General features: G+C 35.5%; 2 protein-coding genes across 5 annotated transcripts; both read left to right on the top strand.

Moving 5' to 3' along the window:
* The first annotated feature begins 1,606 nt into the window (after positions 1-1,606).
* On the top strand, positions 1,607-6,280 carry LOC113304012. 4 transcript variants are annotated; one of them, XM_026553109.1, is made up of 12 exons: positions 1,607-1,872; positions 1,992-2,034; positions 2,366-2,427; positions 2,527-2,598; positions 2,917-3,049; positions 3,153-3,399; positions 3,719-3,823; positions 3,929-4,057; positions 4,188-4,237; positions 4,337-4,434; positions 4,603-4,887; positions 5,450-5,949. In XM_026553109.1, exons 3-12 carry the CDS (start codon positions 2,380-2,382, stop codon positions 5,555-5,557), a joined length of 1,275 nt encoding a protein of 424 aa, XP_026408894.1. In that variant the 5' UTR covers positions 1,607-1,872; positions 1,992-2,034; positions 2,366-2,379; the 3' UTR covers positions 5,558-5,949. The 4 variants fall into 4 exon arrangements, with proteins under 4 accessions (XP_026408894.1, XP_026408895.1, XP_026408892.1 ...); XM_026553110.1 differs by having other exon boundaries at positions 5,457-5,634; XM_026553107.1 differs by having other exon boundaries at positions 1,610-1,872; positions 5,470-6,280.
* A 300-nt stretch (positions 6,281-6,580) lies between these two features.
* On the top strand, positions 6,581-8,329 carry LOC113306672. The gene is made up of 4 exons (XM_026555576.1): positions 6,581-6,793; positions 6,895-7,014; positions 7,113-7,183; positions 7,845-8,329. The coding sequence occupies exons 1-4, from the start codon at positions 6,719-6,721 to the stop codon at positions 8,068-8,070; spliced, it is 492 nt and encodes a 163-aa protein (XP_026411361.1). The 5' UTR covers positions 6,581-6,718; the 3' UTR covers positions 8,071-8,329.
* Positions 8,330-21,226: the final 12,897 nt, after the last annotated feature.

Below are 21,226 nucleotides of genomic sequence, written 5' to 3'. Positions count from 1 at the left end.
ATCATCCTCTATAACACGGGTTCAAGAAAAGAGGTACCTACCAAGCACATGTGAGACGAGCACGTGTAAAGAGAATAGTCGGACGTGATAGAGAGAGGTGTGCCGAGAATCAAGGCATTAAATATACTGACAAGAGATACGGAAGGAGCAGAAGGGTCAAATCATGATGGGCCATGGAGCAGAGGATAAAATACTCGGATCGGGAGGCGTCATAATATCAGATCAATACATATATCGGGTCACTATTATCGGATCAGGGTTCAACCGAGCTAGACAATCTACATCGGGGAACACGTCCTTTGGGAGAGAGAAAGATCGTGTATGAAGTACTGAAGGATTACTCGGGTACAGTACCCGACATGAGCATCAAAGCGGATAGATTATGCCTATCACTGTATTCTCGTTGTATAAGCATTTCGGTCTATAAATATAGACCCTTGTTAAGAGAGAGGGAAAGCAATCTGTAACTGAGGGAGAGGAAAGATAGAGTATTGTTGAGAACATTCATCCTTGTAAACTTGTATGAAGTAATAAGATCATCCTTTCACCCCGTGGACGTAGATAATCATGCCGAACCACATTTATCTTGTATTCTGATGAGTCTCTTACTTGCCTACGTTACTTCTATTTCATATTGATTGTTGGTTGTAGTTGTGTAATTTTTTACACCTACAGGAACCATTTAGCACTACACCTGTGAATTCACTTGGGTGGTGTCTCTGTATGCCACAGTTTGTGTTTGTAACTCGGGCTGTAACATAGTGGGTAGTCTTATTATTTTCCACCCGCTTGACAGATTCAGCAGTACTCCTCCTAGGATGAAAGAAAGTTCTTATGCGAGGACTTGAGGAGAACTTTATAAATTGTGTAGCTTAATTTATGATGAGTTTCTGTTTGTAACCATTTTACACCAAACTTAACTAATCCAACTTTTGAATGTCAAATCAAAATCCATATTCTTTTGAATTACAACTAATTTTATTTTATTGATTTTACCAAAAAAAGAATTGCTTTTGTGAATTTTTTCTTTCCTCCATATTGCAATAGTCTCCTAGGACTAGGAGAGCTATGCTCCTTAGCAGCTTAGCATCATCGTTTGAAGATTGACATGCATGCGCATCACCTGCTAAACCCTCGGCCGCACAGCCGCATGGCTATTTACCACCGAGTAATGTTATTTTTGGATCCATTTATGCAAACACACACACAACGAACACTCTACTATCTTTTGTTTTCTTCTGACACCCCATGCCTCCTTTCCTCATCGAGCAAAACAAACATCAAAGCATAGGCCAGAAGGACAGTTTTATCACTAAAACACGAAACGTACGCGCATAGCCGCATAGTTGATTCATTTTTTGACCTATACATAAAGATCTGACATCACAAACAGTTAACAGTAAGAGATGCTTGCACGTGTAATACTTGTTCCTCTCATTAAAAATTCCTAACCGAAACAATCAAGATTTCTTCGCCGACGCCGTTTAACACGTCATGTTACTAGCTCCACAATATGACGCCACGTGTCATTGACAAGCCTATTCAATGAGCACAATTTATTAAGAGATTTAACGTGTTTTTGAAAATTTCATTTGTTTCGCTTTAAACCAGCACTGTCACAGAATTTAAGCCCTTTATATTTGGTAATGGCGGTAAAATCTGAAGAAAATTATGGAGCTGCTGGATATAAAATTGAAACTGGGTTTCTTTTTCTGTAAAAATCTTCTTTAATAGTGGTGGGGACGTGGGGGTTTAAGCTGACAGTGGAAGAAGAAGATAATGTTGAATATGGTTGGTTGGATCAAGATTTGCTGAAAAACTTAATTCTTCCATTCTCTTACACCCTATCTGTGTTGTTTTTATTTTTATTTGGTTGGTATTTCTTCCTACCTTTTTGGATTTGCTTTTGTAATTTTCTTAGAATGAAATTTGTTATATAAAGTTTGGATTTTTATGGTCTAATCTATTGATTTTCTTTCCGGGTTTTACAGATTTGTGGTACTGATTTGATTCTGGTAGTTTCATTTTTTCAGTGTAAGTATCCTAAGTTGTCTGATTTGATTTGGTAATGAAGATATTGTGTTTGTGGATATTACTTAATGAGTTCTGTTTGTATTTTCATCTTAATTATTGGTAATTATTTCTGTAGATCATTCTCGAATGTTATTCTCTTTGACCCACAATGTAGAATAACTAGGTGATTTTGGATCAGGATGTTTGATACTTTGATTTGATTGTGTAAATATGAATTATCATGACTTAAAATGGTTTTTGCTGGTTTGTTTAATTGAAGTCTCTTTAGAGTGTTTTTGAATGTGCTGAAGTCTTGATTTTGTTTTTCAATGAATCATTTATGCTACGGCAGGATTAAAAGTGTGTATGGGAGATTTGTGTATCAATGAAGAAATACCCTCCATTCCATCTACTGTGAGTGTTATTAGTCTACTTTTTGGTAAATTATCGCATATTTGATTACCTTGGTTTGTGGAATATGACTGTGACAGTTCATTTCTTCTTGTGATCTAGTTGGAACAGATTGATTTCGTGTCGGACGATGTGTACCTCTGCGAAAGACTTGAATATGAAAGTAATCTTATGGTGAGACTTCTTATCTTTCATATCTTTTACTTGGGAAGTCGTGCAAGTTTTAGTCTCTGAAATAGCCAATTTTTTTAGATCTTTGTTCAGTTGGGCCTTGCCATTGCTGTTTGGTTCTGGTAGACATGATTTTAACGGAACCTATTGGGTGCAGTAAAGTTACCTTTGGTGTGAATTCTGTTGTTTTGAATCATTAAGAAACTTACATAAGAGAAACCTTGGTAACCAATGGGATTGTGATTCTCTTAGATTGTTATACTGTTTAATTGTCAAAGCTTGGTTCCATACTCTTTCATCTAATACTTGTATTCTTTCCAGGTTTACTGTGATGACGTGACAACCACAAGCTTTTTTGCTGAACAATTTGCATTTCTGTCATTTGTGGATGATATTTTTTTTCGTTTCTCCACATTGACATCATGTATAAATCGTTGTTTCATTCGTTTCATTGGTGAGCTTGTGGTTCGAATTATAGCTATATGTTCGAATTATAGCTTCTTTATGGCATCGAGCTTTTGAAATATGACGGGACATTTTGGGATGATTTGTTGCAGAGGATCTCGTATGTAGAGATGTCGATAACTACTTGGAAGATCCAGTGGTATCATACTCCAGAGAGCATCCAAGATCTCCTTGTGATGGCTACTCTACATCTCATTCCCTGCATTCTGATGCTGGTGCAAACCTTTCTGTCCGTAAAAGAAGACGGACATTTAATAGTGGAAAAGTTCCTGTAAATAGATCTTCCGAAATAGTATTACGCAACAATGGCTTTAGGGGTGTCCCTTATATTTTTCGAGGGTATGATATTTTGTATTTCGTGAGCATTATTGTCGCGATTAATTATGTGTTTTAGCTTTAATCTGCTTTCTTAATATTCCAGTTCTCATTCCTGCTTTCCTTTTGAATAATTTTTTGTTAAGAGTCAGTTAAAGCATTGCCCTAACATTGTGAAGCTTATTGATCGAGAATACAGATGGACATGGATGATTAATTATAGATAAATCCTGATAGTGATAGATGCTTGTATAATTTTTTTTGTTCGTTTTCTTATCTATCTTTATTCTCAAGTTCATCATCCTTATTCTGCTTATTTGACTGTGTATGCATTTGTATTCAGGTTCATGCTCCCCATATTTGGTCTGCGGTTAGCCTTGAGATTGGCGTTTGCCTGTTGGAAGTGCTCCTTATTCTATGTGAAACGTACACAAAATCAAGTTCAAAGGTATTAGCTTATAGTTTATAAAGGTGGTGGTATTCTCAGGGGTTTCATTACTCATTTACTGATTCTTCTGCTGGTTCCCTTACGATAACCATTTCGAGATCTCAGCCTCATATCTCGGGTTCAGAAGACACTGCGTGGATCTTCTGATGATATTGGGTGGTTGCAAAGAGCTGAGGATATGCCACCCATGGAAGATGGTACAGCCAGATTCAGGGAGTTGCTCCAGGACATTAGGTAGGCACCGTTTCTTGGTTCTTCTTTTTGTTTATGTTTGTCGTTTCTGCAAGTTATAATAGAGTTTTTAATCTTCGGATTATGGTTGCACTTAATAATATTTTTTTTATTGTTGTCTTCTGCTCTTCAGAAATGGCAAGCACACACTGCCTAACTCATTTGTCTATTTATTAATCCCGGGTAAGAAAATTATTGTTGATTATCCTTAATCAATCACCTGATCACTGAACTCCCAGCATCACTTAACAAAATCTTAGTCTTTTAACTTGTGGTTGGTAGGACTGTTTAGCAATCTTAGTCCATTGTATTTCGTGAGCACGAAGAAGTTTTTCTCAAAGATGGGTCTTGCTTGCCATATTGCTAAGATTCATAGCGAGGTAACATGGCATTACCTTACAAAAAATTTATATTTCTGATTCAAATCTGTCTAATTATGCCATCTTTCTTGGATATTTTCATGCTTCCAAGTCATATCTCTCAAACTTAGGCTAACAGGTCCTAGAAGTCTCGGTGATCTCTAAGATATATGTCTACCTCTTGCGCAGGCCTCTGTGGAACATAATGCATGGGAACTGAAACAATACATTGAAGAGTTGTACTGGGGATCTGGCAAACGTGTTATGCTGCTTGGTCATAGCAAGGGTGGGGTTGATGCGGCAGCTGCCTTGTCGATTTACTGGTCTGAACTGAAAGGCAAGGTTGTTGGATTAGCACTGGTGCAGAGCCCTTATGGCGGCACTCCTATTGCATCTGATATCCTTCGTGAAGGCCAGATTGCAGACAAGGAAACAAGAAGGATCATGGAGCTCGTCGTATGCAAGTTTATCAAGGTAATTTCCTCTTTCCTTTCTATTTTTTGGAATAAATATCGTCCGATTTCTCTGCTGTGTTAGAACTACTTCAAAGGCTACCATGACCCTTGGGAATCCTCATAGAGCTCTTCTGTAATGGTTACATATGTGATGAGACCCCTCATAACAGTACTTCTACTTGGCTAAAACTTAAGGTTTTGGTAGCACCACTCACGTTCAAAATTCTAGGCCAGATACTACTTTTTGATCCTCGTGAAGGTATTCTGTTACAGAGCATCACCTAGTGCTTGAATCACACATCAAATGAGCAACCTGTATCAGCTTAGTATTGGATACTTTGTAGTGAGTAAAGCTCCCCAGACAGGGAGTGTTACTGTGGGTAAGTGTCCTTTAGAACATCAGGATATTAGACTAAGCATATTAACCTTGCGTTCCTTGTTAACGTGTGCCTCTTGAGTTTCTAGGATTTTATTAAACAGAATCTACTTATTCTGATTGCACTAATATATCTAAATTGCTAGAGATCTTCCTCGTAAAACATGAACAAAATAATGCTAGATTTCGAAGTCAATGCTTACAGGTTTCAGAATATCATTGTAGGGCGATATGCGAGCCCTGGATGATCTCACATATGAAAAGCGAAGAGAATTCATCACGAAACACAAGCTACCTGAACATATACCTTTAGTTTCCTTTCACTCGGAAGCAAGTATCGCTCCAAGTGTTCTCGCCACAATGTCACACATTGCCCATGCAGAGCTTCCACGGCTCCCCCTTACTAGTTTTGGTGGAGAGGAGGAAGAATCCACTGCCACTCAAGCAGGTCGGCAGGTCCCCGTCATCGTTCCCATTGCTGCTGCCATGGCTTTATCGGCGCTTCACTTACAACTTCGGTACGGTGAGAAAAGTGATGGCTTAGTAACATGCCGTGATGCAGAGGTTCCTGGTTCAGTTGTAGTTCATCCGGATCTTAAGTTAGACCATGCCTGGATGGTTTACTCTTCATGGAATAGGGATTTCAGTGAACCAGATGCATCTGAAATGTGTGAAGCTTTATTGACTATGCTTGTGGAGATTATGGAAAAGGAGAAAAAACAACGCAAGAATTAATCAGCTCATGCAAGAAAAAAAATTCCAAATGAACTGTGTGTTCGGAATGAAACTCATTTGAAATGATATGATAAACTGTGTGTTCGGAATGAAACTGATATTTGATTTCTTAATCAGTTTTATCGAGTTGAGGTCGCTGCGCACTCAACTTTATAATAACAGTTATGAAGTTGCTCGATTTCATGTCCACTTAACAACTCACTGACTGCAACACTTGCTTGTAAAGTCTCTTATTCTGTATATTGCTAAAATACCCTTCAAGGGTGAATTAGTCATTTTGGGCAGTTACTAGTTTTAGCTTTATTGATTTGATACTTTGCTGCAATTAAAATCCAAATGAACGTTTTTCTTCAGCCTAGTGAATGCGCATGCCTGGCCTGAAACTGACTGAAAGCAATGGGATTTAATACTGATCTGTTCCCATTTTATCCTCACACCTCCTTAATTTCTTCCAATTCCCTGTACACCAGGAAAGGGCAGAATCAGTCTTTTTGCATCCCCATACCCAAAGACAATGACACATTGTACATTTGTTGCAACGTCATATTCTTTTTGCTGTTCAAATGCGGTTACTGCCAACCAAACTTGACAACTTGGGTTTCTTACCTGCAACAAACAACAAAAACACACAGAGGAGCTAGAGAGAAACAAGGGACTTTAGATCATAACAAGAAGATAAAAAAAATCTCTTCAGATTCTCAAATTCACCGGTACAGAAATTCAAAGCAGTGCAACTAAGATGAAACCCAATCAAGATGGAACTTCCTCTTCTTCTTCTAAACAAAAATCTGTTGCCACCATCACAAAATCCGAGGTACCTACCCTGTCTTCAAATTTTGGTGCAATTTCTTATTATTTTATTTATTTTTTTGGATTTGATTCAGTGGTTATTGATATTGTTTTTGATTATTGAAGACAAGTGAGATACCAAAATCAAGCTCATCTAAAATTACATCCACTACTACAACTACTGTGAAGGTGAAACCAAGGAAAGTTTATAGTTTGCCTGGTCAAAAACATGATCCACCAGAAGAGGTTTTTATGTCTACACCTATTTATCTAAGTGTAATGTAAAATGCATTTTGTCATAATTTTCGTTGTTTGGAGGTGTTTTTCATTTGTTTTCTTGGCAGAGAGAACCTTTACGGATATTTTACGGGTCGTTATTCGAACAGATACCTTCAAGCAACATGGCAGAGTTTTGGTATGTTACTCGTTTTCTATTCTTTTGATTTGAACATTTTAAAGTTTATTGAAGACAAAGTGGGTACTAAATATTGAATTCTATCGATCATTCCGTTTGTTTCACGATTTATGGTACCATTCTATTGAGATGCACAATGTGAATGTGATTTAGCTTTCCATTAGTACATTGTGTTCCACTAAAATGGTCAATAGTTCTATCCGTCCTTGAGGATGGTAATATATATAATGCAATAGCATAGTCACATATTAACAGGAGCCTTTTTAGTAACCACATTATCTTTTGCCAGCTCTGTGTAGGTGGTTTCATTAACTTCCTGAATGTGCAACTCCAACTTTCTGCAAATGTTTTTGATTCTTCTGTCATTCATAACTTGTTCTTGTGATGTCCTGATTAAATTGAAAGTTCAAAGTTGGTAACATCTGATGAGCTCCAGGGTTGAGATAGATGATTTGTCTTTGCATACTGACCTCTTCTATTTTCACTTTGTTGCTTACATTTAGAACCCCAGACTTGCATCAACAATTATCCGCCACTGTCATCATCTGCCGTGCCTTATTGATTATATATGTAGCGGCAAATACAAGCATGCTGCGCTGAGATGTGCATATGCAAATTTTCTACTTCATTAGAAAACGTATTAACCTGTTTCCTGCTGTAGGATGATGGAGCATGGACTATTATCCCCTGAGCGAGCCAAGCGGGCATATGAGAAAAAGCAAAAACTTAAGCAACAACAGAAAACGGGAACTCCCATCAAATCTCAGCAGGCGCCTTCAGATAGAGCAGAAAGCTCATCACAGCGACAACAAGGCAAGAAAAGAATTGCCAGCGGAAGTGATGACGATGAGGAATTCACAGGGAAGAAGAAGAAAGGAAAAGGTTAATAATAACTGCACGAAACCTTTTTTCCTCCAATAATCAGGTTAACAAAACAAAGTTGGCTTAAGTGTAGCTGATCAAATGTCGAAGGCAAGTATACTTGGATAGGCCTAACCAATAAAGGGAACACATTAGAATGTGATAGGCATAGGTTATTACATTCTTTGTATTTCCTCATGTTCAGTCTAAGAAGTTCTGTGTTCTTACTTATGTCCTTTGATCTATACGCAAAAATGGATTGAAGACTTGAATTTGAACTTGATACTAAGGAGGATTGGATCTCGAGCAAGTAAAACCTCTTTGTTATGCCCCCACACCAGTCCAAAACACCGCAACTGGGATAATCGGCCAAAACAAACAACATGGCGGAAATATGCAGTTGGCCAAACTTCCCCTGATAATGGGGAGGCTTACAAAAACAGTAAACCGGAAGGCATCGAGTTGCCACCATAAACCTGGTTGGAAATTCTTCATTACAAGAAAAGAAGAAACAAGGGACTGAAGGATCTACCGATGGCTGGCCCAGTCCAAACCCAAACTATATAGGACTAATACTCTCCCCATCCACAACTTATGAGTCTCCCTTAGAACTCTGGTAATTATATGTAGGACTAATCCTAATTGTTTGATCGAACCAAATCCCTACTAGGGAATTCCCTCGGTATGTGTAGCATAAATGACATAACAAGGAATGCAAATGGGAACAATAATCATCTTAGATGGGCAACTATTTAGCCTGTAGTAACTAGTATGTTTGCAACATAACACGACATACAGATAACAGTACTCGGTTTTGGTACTTTCACTTGTATTTCAAACTTTTAATCTAAGTTCTCGATGTCTTTGTAATCTCTATTTTATCGTAACTGAAGTTCTATGTAAACTTTATCAAAAAAAAAAAAAAAAAAAAGAAAGAAAAGGAAAGGAAAGGAAAAATCCCAACAGTAAGTGTCAACCTATCGATACTTCTGGGTTGTTTTGTCCGTTTCATTGAGTTGTGAGATCAAAAGTTTGGGGTCCTTTTCTTTTGTCACTCTGTCTGCATGTCAATCTCCTGGTTTGTCACTAACACTTTTGAATCCGTTGTACCATTTTCAATTCATGGAGGTGGTGCATTTAAATTTCTAATCCAATATCCGAGAAGAAATAATGCATGTACCGGAACACATGATATGCCGGACTAAAACACCCAATATGGCCTAACCACAAAATTTCATTTACATCAAACATGATCCGACTAATCCAAGTACAAGGTACATGAACGTACGTACATATCAGTGATTTAACTACACGTTCGTTCATTCGTATTATCTGTGATTTTACAGGTGTTGGTAGGTCGGTGAGGAGTTTGAGTTTAAGATAACGGAGATGGTGAACCACCAATATCCGAGAAGAAATAATGGATGTACCGAAACACATGGTATGCTGGACTGCTGACTAAAACGCCCAATATCGCCTCGACACAAAGTTCCATTTTCGTCAAACATGCTCAGAGGGACTAATCCAAGTACTCAGAGGTACATAAAGAAGAATCCACGTTCATATCAGTGATTTAACTACACGTTCATTTACATGCATCTATGATTTTACAGGTACCTTAATCATACAATGCACATAAAAACTTACCCGCCCTTTTGCTGTCCCTAATTTACGTCAAGTCGCTCTAGCATAATTAGGCCTACACAAACTAGCATCTAGTCTATGGTCTCCCTTAAGCTTTCTAGATAGTAACATCAAACTTTTCACCAACAACAACTACTAGCTAGCTATCCGCAACAACCAGTTTTTACTTGTTGTAAACGATTTTCAAATCTCAAAGGCTCTCAAAAAGTGATGTATGCGTGCAACAGATCTTTGTGTCAATGCGTCATTCTTTGATTTTCTTTTTTAATCAATTTTGGTCTTCTTCTTCTTCTACTTCTCCTACGGTCGGAGAAGCTACAAGTCGGCAGGTGACTTTAACACCAGTATGCACGTGACATGGTCGTTGATACTAGTTTTATTTTGGTTGTGAAAGTCGAGAAACAAAAATCAAAAGCGGTCTTGGTTGACGCCGAAAATTGAACTGGTCAGCCGGGCCACTACGTACATTTCAGTCTTATTTTCTTTTCACCGGTACGGGAACACTGTGTACACGTCAGCTTCAAAAAGAGGAGTTCATGACACTTGGCAGTGTAGGGGAGGCCGACATATATAGATATCTGGATTGATTTCCTAAATCGAATATGGAGAAGTCGGCATATACTTTATGTTCCACAAAATCATGCACCACTCACTCATGTCACCTTTGATTTCTTCTGTTTGTTTTTGAATGAGAAACCAGGAGAGGAACTATGATGACGGTACCAACAATTAAAAGAACAAACAAAAAAAGAATATTTTGGGGAGGCATCCTAGATTTTCAGATAGTTCGATCTGAGTCTCCCGGTCCTGTTTAGAAACCACAATAATTCCAATATTCAGTGGGATTGAAAACACATACTCATGATAGATAGAGTCATTTTTCATTTAACGATATTTAGTTAACTATTACTATTATCTTGATCTTTTTCTTTTCCTTGTATAGGAAAGATTGACATTACTAAAATGAGACGTTAAAGTTAAGGAAATATGTATAATCGTATATGATTTGGTAAGTGGGTTGCCCTAGTTTTGTCGTGATATGGAAATATGAATACTCTTCTTTAATATAAAAAAGAAAAGCACTAGAAGAAATGGTATAAAACACGTAAGATTGGTTAAAAATATCAAAATCAATAATTTCTAGGTGAAAAAGACATCTAAATTTTGATATTGTTTAAATGGACAAAAATGTAAAAATAGTCAGGATGTAAACAGTTTCATCCTACCCATTTTCAAATACTTTTTCTTATTTTAATTTACATCAAGATGCATCCAGTTTATCCTCGCCATTTTTTACGTTTAAGTCAAGATGAATCCAATTTTATCCTTGCTATTTTTTTGGTGTTTATTTCACCCATACTAATTTGTACTCGTCCATTAGAACCATGTTTTAAAAATATTTGGACAAATAACCCATTTTCCGAATAGAACATGATTAGTGTATCGTTGACACCATTTTATCCGACCATTAAGCGCCAAAATACTACCGACTTAATTTGTCACTCAAAGTAGTACTCCAAGTGGAGCTATATATTAATACTGCTTAATTGAGAATATCTAATCAAGTGCTGTAATTAAATCCTAAATGAATTAGTTCTTACGATTGTTATAGATATAAACACCGTCATGAATACAATTGTTTTTAAATATAAGTTATAATTGTTTTTTAAAAATATCAACAAACATTTGGATACAATTTCCACCAAGAAACTTATCATCATATATCAAAATTTAAACACTACGAGACGACATGAAGAAAAGTATGCATTATATTTGTCCATATCCTTGACATATTATGACATTAAGTTCAAAATTGAATTGAATCCAAAGTTTATTGTTTTAGAATTGTTGCATCCTTGTGGGAACTATAAAGTTATAACAAGTGAAACAAGTTAGTTATTAGTATTATGGTTATATGTTGAAGATGCTTTTGGTAGGGTTTTAGTGACTTGTTGTTTCTTGGAAAAGTGATAATTAATTAAGTAATAATCCAAAACATTTTAGTCTTTATTCCTAGATTAAGCTTTCATTCTTTATAAACATCACATCATTTTTTCCTCAAGCAAGAAATTATTGTCCACAAAATATCACCCTTGAATCGGGCCCTGGAAAATAATTAGGACCCAAGCTACAGGACAAAAAGGTCATGAAATAGTAATTGGAGGTTATCCCTTATCCCATTTTTTTGAAAATGGCTAAACTACCCCAAATCTTAATGTTAATTGAGTTGATTAGTTGTTAATCTTACTTAATTTGATTTTAACCTTTTTCTTTTCAAATTTTTTATTTGCAATTCTTTTTTCTTTTTTGCCGAGATTTGCATGAAAAATCGTCATGAAGGTGAAGTGTTTCATTGACGATCCTCAAGAGTCGTTAATGATTGAAAAACGACCCTTAAGAGTCGTTAAGGCATATAAAAGGGTCGTTATTATCTTCGGAGAGTTATTAATGGCGGAAATACATTAAAGGGTCGTAATAGTATTGAATAAGACCATGACAACTCTTTGATGTATTTTCCACCATTAATGACTCTTCGGAGAATCGGAGAAGATAACGACCCTTTTATATGCATTAACGACTATTTAGAGTCGTCATTGAAACAATGACGACCCTTGAGGGTCGTTTTTCAATCATTAACGATTCTTGAGGGTCGTCAATGAAACAATGACGACTCTTGAGGATCGTTTTTGAAATAGTAACGACTCTTGAGAATCGTCAATGAAACATTTCACTATCATGACGTTTTTCATACAAACCTCGGCAAAATTTTTTTTAAAAAGATTAAAAAAAACAAATAAAAAAAATTAAAACTAAAAAAAATAAAAATTTAAAAATTATAACTAGAAAGAATAAAAAAATAAAAATTAATTGGTTGACATGTATCATAATCCTAAGAGTTGGAAGAATCTAGTCTTTTCATTGTATTTAGACACCCCTAATTTTTTTCCCATGAATGGGGATAGGAATCTAGAGCCCATAATTAGTTTCAGTTTCGAGGGCGCCCAATTAAGCCCTGCAAAATATCCTTAATATAGAATTCAAGAATATATAAAATACACGATATCTTTCTGACTTTCCCCTTATAGGTCTACACGTGTAAAAGAATGAATAGAGGTCACAACCGATCGTCTTGGGGATTAATTAAGTTGAATATCTTTGAGGGGAGTTTAAAACATGCAAACAGGAAAAGTGCAGCCCATGATCTGTTCATCATTGTATAAGCATGTCACTGCAGTGAGCTTAGTAGGACTTTTACTCTGGTCTATGCTACTGCTAGAGTCTGCCATGGCTGCATGAGTATTTAGGATTTGTTTTCTTTTACTTTTGTTTCTGATTGCTTGTTCTTTTGTTTCCATATGATGGGGTTCCCATCTTTTGATTGGTTGTTCGGTGAATACTTTAACTGCCCTTTAGGCGACAAGTGCAGCTGTGAATTGAGGATGAATGTAACAAGGTTCATTATAAATTCATGAAAGCGTGCAATTTGTTAAAGATAATATATAATCATAACTTTTCTTAGAGAATGAGGGTTTTATTATTTCTTAAAACGATCAATAGGGACCGGATAAAGCCATTCATGCATTGAAGTCTCCACCATTATCCTTGGAAGAGCAAAATATTTTGAGTCAATATTTTTCTCCGATGTTTTTCTTGCAAATAGTTTCATCCACCAATTAAGCCATGTTGTAATTTAAATGGTTGTTAGCTTTACCTTTTACGAACAAAGCATGACCAGAAATTTGATTTGGAATGTCGGGAACTTTAGCTTAATCCATTCTAGCTGGCTAGCTTACTGTGAGGTCTACTCCTATATTGTATCTTTGAGAGAGCTATTTGTTTTTCTTGTCGACATAATATAATATTCTTTTACTTTATTGGACATCCATATACAAAAATCCAAATTTAATATTTTAGTGTTCTTGCATCCTACCAGGAAGTAGAAAGATGCGGGAAACCTGAAGATACTTTGGTTTTTATGGTAATCATGGAGATGATTGTTAGGGGGTGCGGTGGTCTTGCTTTCCTTTTCCTGCATTTGGTGTTTTCGAAAATAAAGAATTTAGATTTGGTGTGGTAATCATGAGAATTGAAAGCATGAGAAACAATGATAAAATTGTTAGCTCCATATCCGCCGCATACATTTTTAAAGTTTTCGGTCTTTTTTCTTTTCTGGATTGAGTGTGAAGTAAAGTGTTTTGATAGAGAACTTTGTTACTTTGATCGGTAAAAAAGATTTTCCATAAACTAGCCTACTTGAGGTAAAGTAAGGAAAATTACAATGAACCATCGACCCACTCAAAGCAATATTTAAAGCTCATTTTTAACTAGAGAACCCCCGACAAAACCAACCTAACTAGAAATGATATCTTTTTTCGAAGAAAAATGTTATATTGAAAGAGAGAAAAAAAAAAAAAAACCTTTAAAAGTTCAAAATGAATCACTCACTCATAAGATCTTCTCAATTGCTCCAAATAAGACAAGGGCTAACAAATTTGAAAATATTGGTGTCACAAGACCATAAGTTTACAAGTTGCTTCACAAGATCTATAATCTCTGCTGCACTTTTCTTACGACCACCAAAAACTCTTCCATTCCCCTCCTTCCACAAAATCCAACATATGGCGTAACAGATAATCTTACATACCTCTTTACCTCTGTCATGAAGCACATTTTTCGACCAAGCTACAAACAACTCTAGCAAAGTACTCGCCATAGGCCAAGAGATTTTGAAAGCCTTAATAAAATAGTCCAATATCTCAAACGAGCAGGGGCAATGCATAAGCATATGATTTGTTGTCTCCTTCTCACCATTGCATAGAATACATAAATAACTTTCAATGCCTGTGCCGCGATGTTCCAACATGTCCCTAGTCGGAAGAGAATCATGAAAACAAGCCCAAAAAATGAAGCTTACCTCGTCAAGGATATTTCCTTCCACAGGTGTTTGTTGAAGTTACAAGAATCTAAATTACCTGCCAAAGCTTCATAACACTTTGTGCATTGAAATTCTCCATAATAACCAATTCATCATCATCACATGTTGAAAACATCGCGTCTCAGCAAATCCCATTCCAAATTCTCATTCAACACCTTCTTGAAATCACATCTCCAACTGTTATCCACAATCATATCAGCAAATCCCATTCCAACGATCATATTGCAATGAGCTATCTACCTACTCAAATCAAGATTAAAAACTCACTTTTATACCTACAGAACCTCCAACAATAAAAATAACCTAACTACAAATAATATTGTCTAAAGAGAGGTACCTTTTAAAAATTCAAATTTCTTATACCAAAAGAATACTTGAACCTTAACTTGTTTCCTTTAGAAAAACTTCGTAAACTCAAAACGAGATGGCCTTGAATGAAGTGGTCCTTTCATATTATATCAAGTATGAATGCTAGATAGCTATGATTGGGGTGGGACTAACTAGTGTTAGAGCACTACATAGCCTCTAACACGTGGATTGTGCACGGATGACTACTTAGACCATTCATGCACGGGATTGGCTATGATGTTATAAATATTTCTCGGCATCCAACTCTAAAGTATTTGGCTATGAATGGAGTGAATATTCCTGGTACGTTGAATATGGATGCTAAATTTATGGTCAATATAAATCTATTATCCCAAATGATAATATTTATGTTATATATGGCAGTGTGATGGAAACTGCAAACCATGTCCTACTACAACTTGGTAATTTCCTGAATCTGACAGCTGGTCTGAATGTTGCCATAAGATGTCACAAAAAGTATGGCAGTTTATACATACAATCGTTACTTGGGTTCTTTGGAATAAACCCCATAAAATAACATTAGTAGATAGACACTTATTTAAAAATGATGTTAAGTTGGGTTTGGAAGCTTCTTTGGCTTTGGCTTTGGCATTGGCATAGGAAACAACAAGGACAGACCCATAAATCCTTTTAGGATAGAGTTAGAATATCACTGGTTGTCAATGTGGCTGAAGGTCGCGACAATCTTTTTTAGAACGAGTTACATGATTAGTGATTATCTGGAATTACCTATAAAATATTAGATAAATAGACAAGTATAAAATTAAAATACGTAATTTTATTTACGAAAAGTCACTGGAGAAATAAGTTTATGGTTTATAGAAGAAAAATGAAAAAGTAAATGGATTTGTCGAAAAAATTTATGTGTTTTGAACAAGATTTTGGTCTAAAAATTATTTGTGCTACATCTACAAGTATTAATCATACTAATGGATTGCCCGTGCAATAATGGCTCGGCGGAAGCAGTACTGGCGATCTAATACCTTCGTTGGTGTGTCGAGGTCACCGGTTTGTGATGAACTTTTTAAATACCTTCATCGGTGTGTCGAGATCACCGGTTCGTGATGAATTTTTTTTGTAAATGTTATTCGTGGATAAACCATGCCATGATGGCATGGCATTTTTGCTGGCGGTGGCGGTATTAATGGGCCAGTAAGGTGTTTGTCCTGGTGATGGTGGCCGAGGTAGTTCAACAAGTGAAGCTATCTCCTAAACAGGTGGTGGTTCATTTCTAAGAATTATGTATAGTTATCTTGGATTTTCATTTTTCGTTTTTGGGAGCTTTTCTAGCTATGTTCTCTGCTTTCATTTCAATTTATTGCTTCTTCTAATAATACACAATAGCTATCGCATAATACACATTATCAATGGTGTAATGATCATTTTCAGAGATTGTCTAATCCATGGAAGTTTAATTGAGTGATTGCACTTGCGATATCAACAACAACAGCCGAATGGACATATTTAAACAAAACAACTTATTTAGTAGAAATTTCCAAGGGTTATTTTGTTTTTGGTACTCAGGTTTTGTCTAGTTTTCAAGTTTGATCTAACATTTGTCCAACTTGGTGTTTGGCACTTGGAATTCACGTTGACTTCCGTTGACCAGGTTAAATATTGATTTCTGTTTATAAATTATTAATAAATATATATAATTAAATTGTGAAATAAAATTATAATTATACCCATCACTTTATTAACATTCCCATTACATCAAACTCATCTTCTCTTCTATCATCGCCGCAGCCACTGTCGAGCATCATCTTCAGTAACAACATCTCTCCAACTCTAATGGCAGCAACATCACCAACTCACTTCGATCACCAGTAATCTTCCTTTCTTTGATTAACAACATCAGTAAACTCTCCTAGTTTCAGAACAACTCCCATCTTTTCCATCAATTCAACGGCTATTATCATAGTCTCTCGATCTTCAAAGTAAACAGTGAAGTTGCTCTTCTTCTCATTCACGCATCTCTGATTCAAACTCATACCACTTCTCTTTATCTGTTTATCGGCATCAAAATCAATAAAAAAAACCCTTCATTAATCTCTTCCATTTATCATTTCAATCGATAGCAACAACAATTCTTCTATCACCTCAATCAAACCCCATCTCCAATTTCTTTTCTTCTCTGCTTCAAATCTTCTCAAATGATCAACAGTCACAAACCAGATCCCCTTTCTTCTTTCAATTGTGAATTTGGGTAAGAACTGATATCAGGCTTCTCCAACTCTTCATGTCACTTCCATCAACTGCACAACATCATCACAAATCCTACCACCATTAATGGCATCAAATCTCCGAGATGCAAACTTTGTTCATTCAGATAATTTTATTTTGTTGTAAATCATCAATCTCTTCAATAAATATTGACTACAACCTTCTGAAACTATTAGATTGGTGAATCTGAAACAAGAACCAATAACTTCTTCTTGTCTCATAAAAATCGCAAATTGAAACCCTAATAAAATCCCCAATTGAAAACCTAATAAAATCACAAACCCATGTTGAATTGATTCTGCCAAGAAATCAAATTGAAATTTAAAGAACAATCGAAACCCTAATTTAAGTTTTTGTTTGAAGCCTCAATTCTTCAAAAAAAAAACAAACAAACCCTAACTGAACACAAAATCCTAATCATCTCTGTAACATAAGTAGCAAATCACATAACATAATTTTTTTCATTATCAAATCCAAGTCTGATACATTTATATGATGATTTTAACGAAAAGAAAAAAAATCGCAGGTTCTACATAAAGGAGACCACGGTAGCAGTAGCTGAGACAAAAGAGAAAGTTCTGTCACGGGCCAACAACTGGTAGATAAGGTGGAAGATAAAACGGGACCATAGATTTTTTTTTATATACTTATTAACCGTTAGATCAAATCCACTTTAGGGGTATCATTGTAAACTCATATTTTTCAGAATTTTTATTTTCATAAAATTAATGAAAGCCTAGTCATAAACGGTCAACAAGAGTCAACGTGAATTTCAAGTATCAAACACCAAGATGGACAAATGTTAGACCAAACTCAAAAATTGGACAAAACCAGAGTAGCAAAAACAAAATAACCCAATTTTTAAAAAAGTAAACTAAATATTTCTAGCCCGTCACATTTTTCAATTTCTCTTCCAATTTTTATCCTCTTGTTCTTCCTCGCAATAAACCTAATCACAAATATTTAGTAGAAATTTATGGTTTGTATTGATTGGGATCGAAATAATGGAATTAAGGTTAAATAATGAAATTGAGGTGTTAATAAATTGATGAAGATGATAAAATTGGATGAAGGCGTTAGTTAAAGATCCAGAAGGAAGAAGAGGCTGGTATATCAACTGTAGATTTCAAAACTAAAGGAGGTCGTGGTGCGGTGGTTGTGAGTACGAATTGAAATCGAAACTGGTGGTGAAATTATTGAATTAAGTGGATGGTGGTGACGGTGGAGGTGTTGGTGGTGATATTGTTGCTGGTGGTGGTCATGGTGTCGTCGGTGGAATCGAAGAAGGAAGATCTCGATTGAGAAGAAAGCAGTCGAAGAGAAGAAGAGAAGGTAAGAGAGTTCGGTTCTTTTTACATGTTTTAAAAACATAAGTAGTGAATAGATAATTTGCCCCTGGGTTGAGCGATAATAATGAAAAAGTATGGAGTAGTCTTAAAAACACGGAGGGACAGTTCAGGAATTTCCTGTGTGACGGTGGAACGAGAGAATTTCCACCTATATTATTGATATAGAGGTGGGCTAATTACTAGATTTCCATTTATATTATAGATATAGAAGTGGGCTAATTACTAGTGTTGAAAAAATTTCCTATACAAATTTTTCATTAAGCTAAAAATAGGGACAGTCTGTAGTCCGGTTAGCCCTAATTGCTAGGGCTGTCCCTAGGCAACAACTTTGGTTTCAAACTATATATAAATTTTGTTGTACGCTGATTGGTTTGGTAGTTGGATTACTGTTTTTACGAGCTTTCAACTATATTTTCAAAGATGGTTGTTATCATTCAGAAAATAACAACCAATCATTACACTGAAAAATGCAACAAAAAAAATTTAAAAATATGAGAGATGACGTTAATTCGTATTGGGATGTGAAAAACCCCATCTCAATAATTTTAAATTTGGGAATTCATAAAACTTAGCATTTTCCAATGTGAATTAACACGGTCTCTCATCTATTTTAATTGTTTTTCTACATTTTTCAATGTAGTGATTAGTCGTTATCTTGTGCATGACTACAGTGATTGTAATTACTACCTCTTCAAGTTATCTCCGTTCTAATTTTCCTTCCCTGAAGTAACTATTTTAATACTTTCTGTCCGGGTTTAGCCGATAAAATTGGAATTAATACGCATATTAGAAAAGAGACATAGAATAATTTTTTGCCCTTGTACACGCTTAAAATTTATTTAATTCCCTAGTTTATTCAATTCCCTAGTTTTGATGATTTTCTACATTATTTTTATGTTATGCACTGATTTCGAAGTAGGACAAATTAGGAAAATATGTGGGAAAATACCAATTTTATAAGCATCAAGGACAAGACAAAAGTATTATCCATCATTTTTACCCTTTTTTTTTGAAATCACATTTCAATTCATTGAAAACCAAAATGATGATTACATGATTGCTTACAAGATTATCAAAAACATCAAAATACAAGATAATCAAAACCCAAATACCAATTGCAAGTACATCGTGAAGAAAAAGACCATAAACTGCAAAGCCATCCAATTTTTGTAGATGCAGTAGTGACGAATGATGGTGTGAACCAGATTCACATTTGAAAAAGGCACCCATCGTTTCAGATAAGGGCGCCCAACAAATGGATACATGCACCCTCTTCTTCTTCATTTGAAACAGATTCACATAATTTATGGGAGATCTCAAAGATTGAAGAAAAAGATATCTTCTTGCCTATTATACAAGAAGTTTTCATATCTTGAAGTTAAAAGAGATAATATATTGATGAGTTTGTTTTTATTGAAAAGGAGAAAGAAAATCTGTGTTTTTATTTATAAATGAAAAAAGATAATATCCACAAGATTTTATTCTAGCAAATAGAGGAAGATGAGTGATAAATGGAGAAAAAATTATTCCTGAGATATCTTTCATTAAAGAGAAGATCTGGTGGAGTTATGGAAGAATATTTTGAAAAGATGTTTGAGTAATGGGTTGTTGTGTATAAATAGGGCGTTAATAGGACCAACAGTCATTCGGAGAGGAGGGAGTTTTGGAAGAGCAAAATAGTTGTGTTTAATTTTTCTTCATTTTCACCATTGTAAACACTTTTCGAGCAATAAAATAATCTTTTAAGAGTGTCTACAACATGATAAGCTAGACCCCTATACTGGGTCGACGGAGGAATCCGAATTTCATACATGGGTAAATTTATTTTATTTTCTATATGACTTTTGCAATAATTAAAATAGAATTATGATTTGAATTAATTAGTTATTATTTTATTTGATGGGTCATGCTTGCTTAAATGTTTGATGTCCCATGCTTACGATTTATAACTAATATTTTAAGAATCTACTTTGGAAAAATAAGAGTCGATGTTATTTTTATTGAGCGATAATTGTTGAGAGTGAATAATTGACCCTTATGATATGAATTCGGTGGAATCCTAGTCCCAGTAGCTCTCTTTTATTATTTTCGTTAAACCTTTAAATTTAGTCTTCACAAATCTTAGAGTTCGAATCTTATATTACTACAACGACAATTAAAAATCACACCAGGTTCTACTTGAGAACCTCAATGCTTCTCTAAATAATTTTCCCACTCGTGGTATAGAGAACCTTAGCCTGGAAGAGTTGAGATCAAAATATGAAATCCTTATTTGTGAGCACAGATCCATGTTATCTTTCAATAATACCTTTCAACGTCGCGCTCGCGAGGATAAAGAGAGAATTAAAATCTTGGAGGCGAAAAATAACTCGTTAATTATTGAGAAGGATCAAGCAATCGCTAGGGGTGCAAAAGCTTTAAAAGAGTTTCATGATGTTAAACTTCAAATCCAAGTTGAGAGAGATAAGGCTATCAGTGAAAGGAATGCTCTGATCGACCGAGAGAACACACTTCGCTCTCGTTTACTTATAGAAAATGATACTGAATTTGATTGGGCTGCTAGAGTCATTGATAATGCTAGAATGGGTTTGGCCACCAATGTTAGTTTAGAATCCGACCAAGCATCTGTAGTTGAGGCTATCCTTTCTGAAAAAGAAGGTT

Source organism: Papaver somniferum, chromosome 8 (genome assembly GCF_003573695.1).
Source record: "Papaver somniferum cultivar HN1 chromosome 8, ASM357369v1, whole genome shotgun sequence".
Classification (NCBI taxonomy): Eukaryota; Viridiplantae; Streptophyta; class Magnoliopsida; order Ranunculales; family Papaveraceae; genus Papaver; species Papaver somniferum.
Note: the sequence above shows the minus strand (reverse complement) of the source record. Positions and strands in the feature narration are given on the sequence as shown.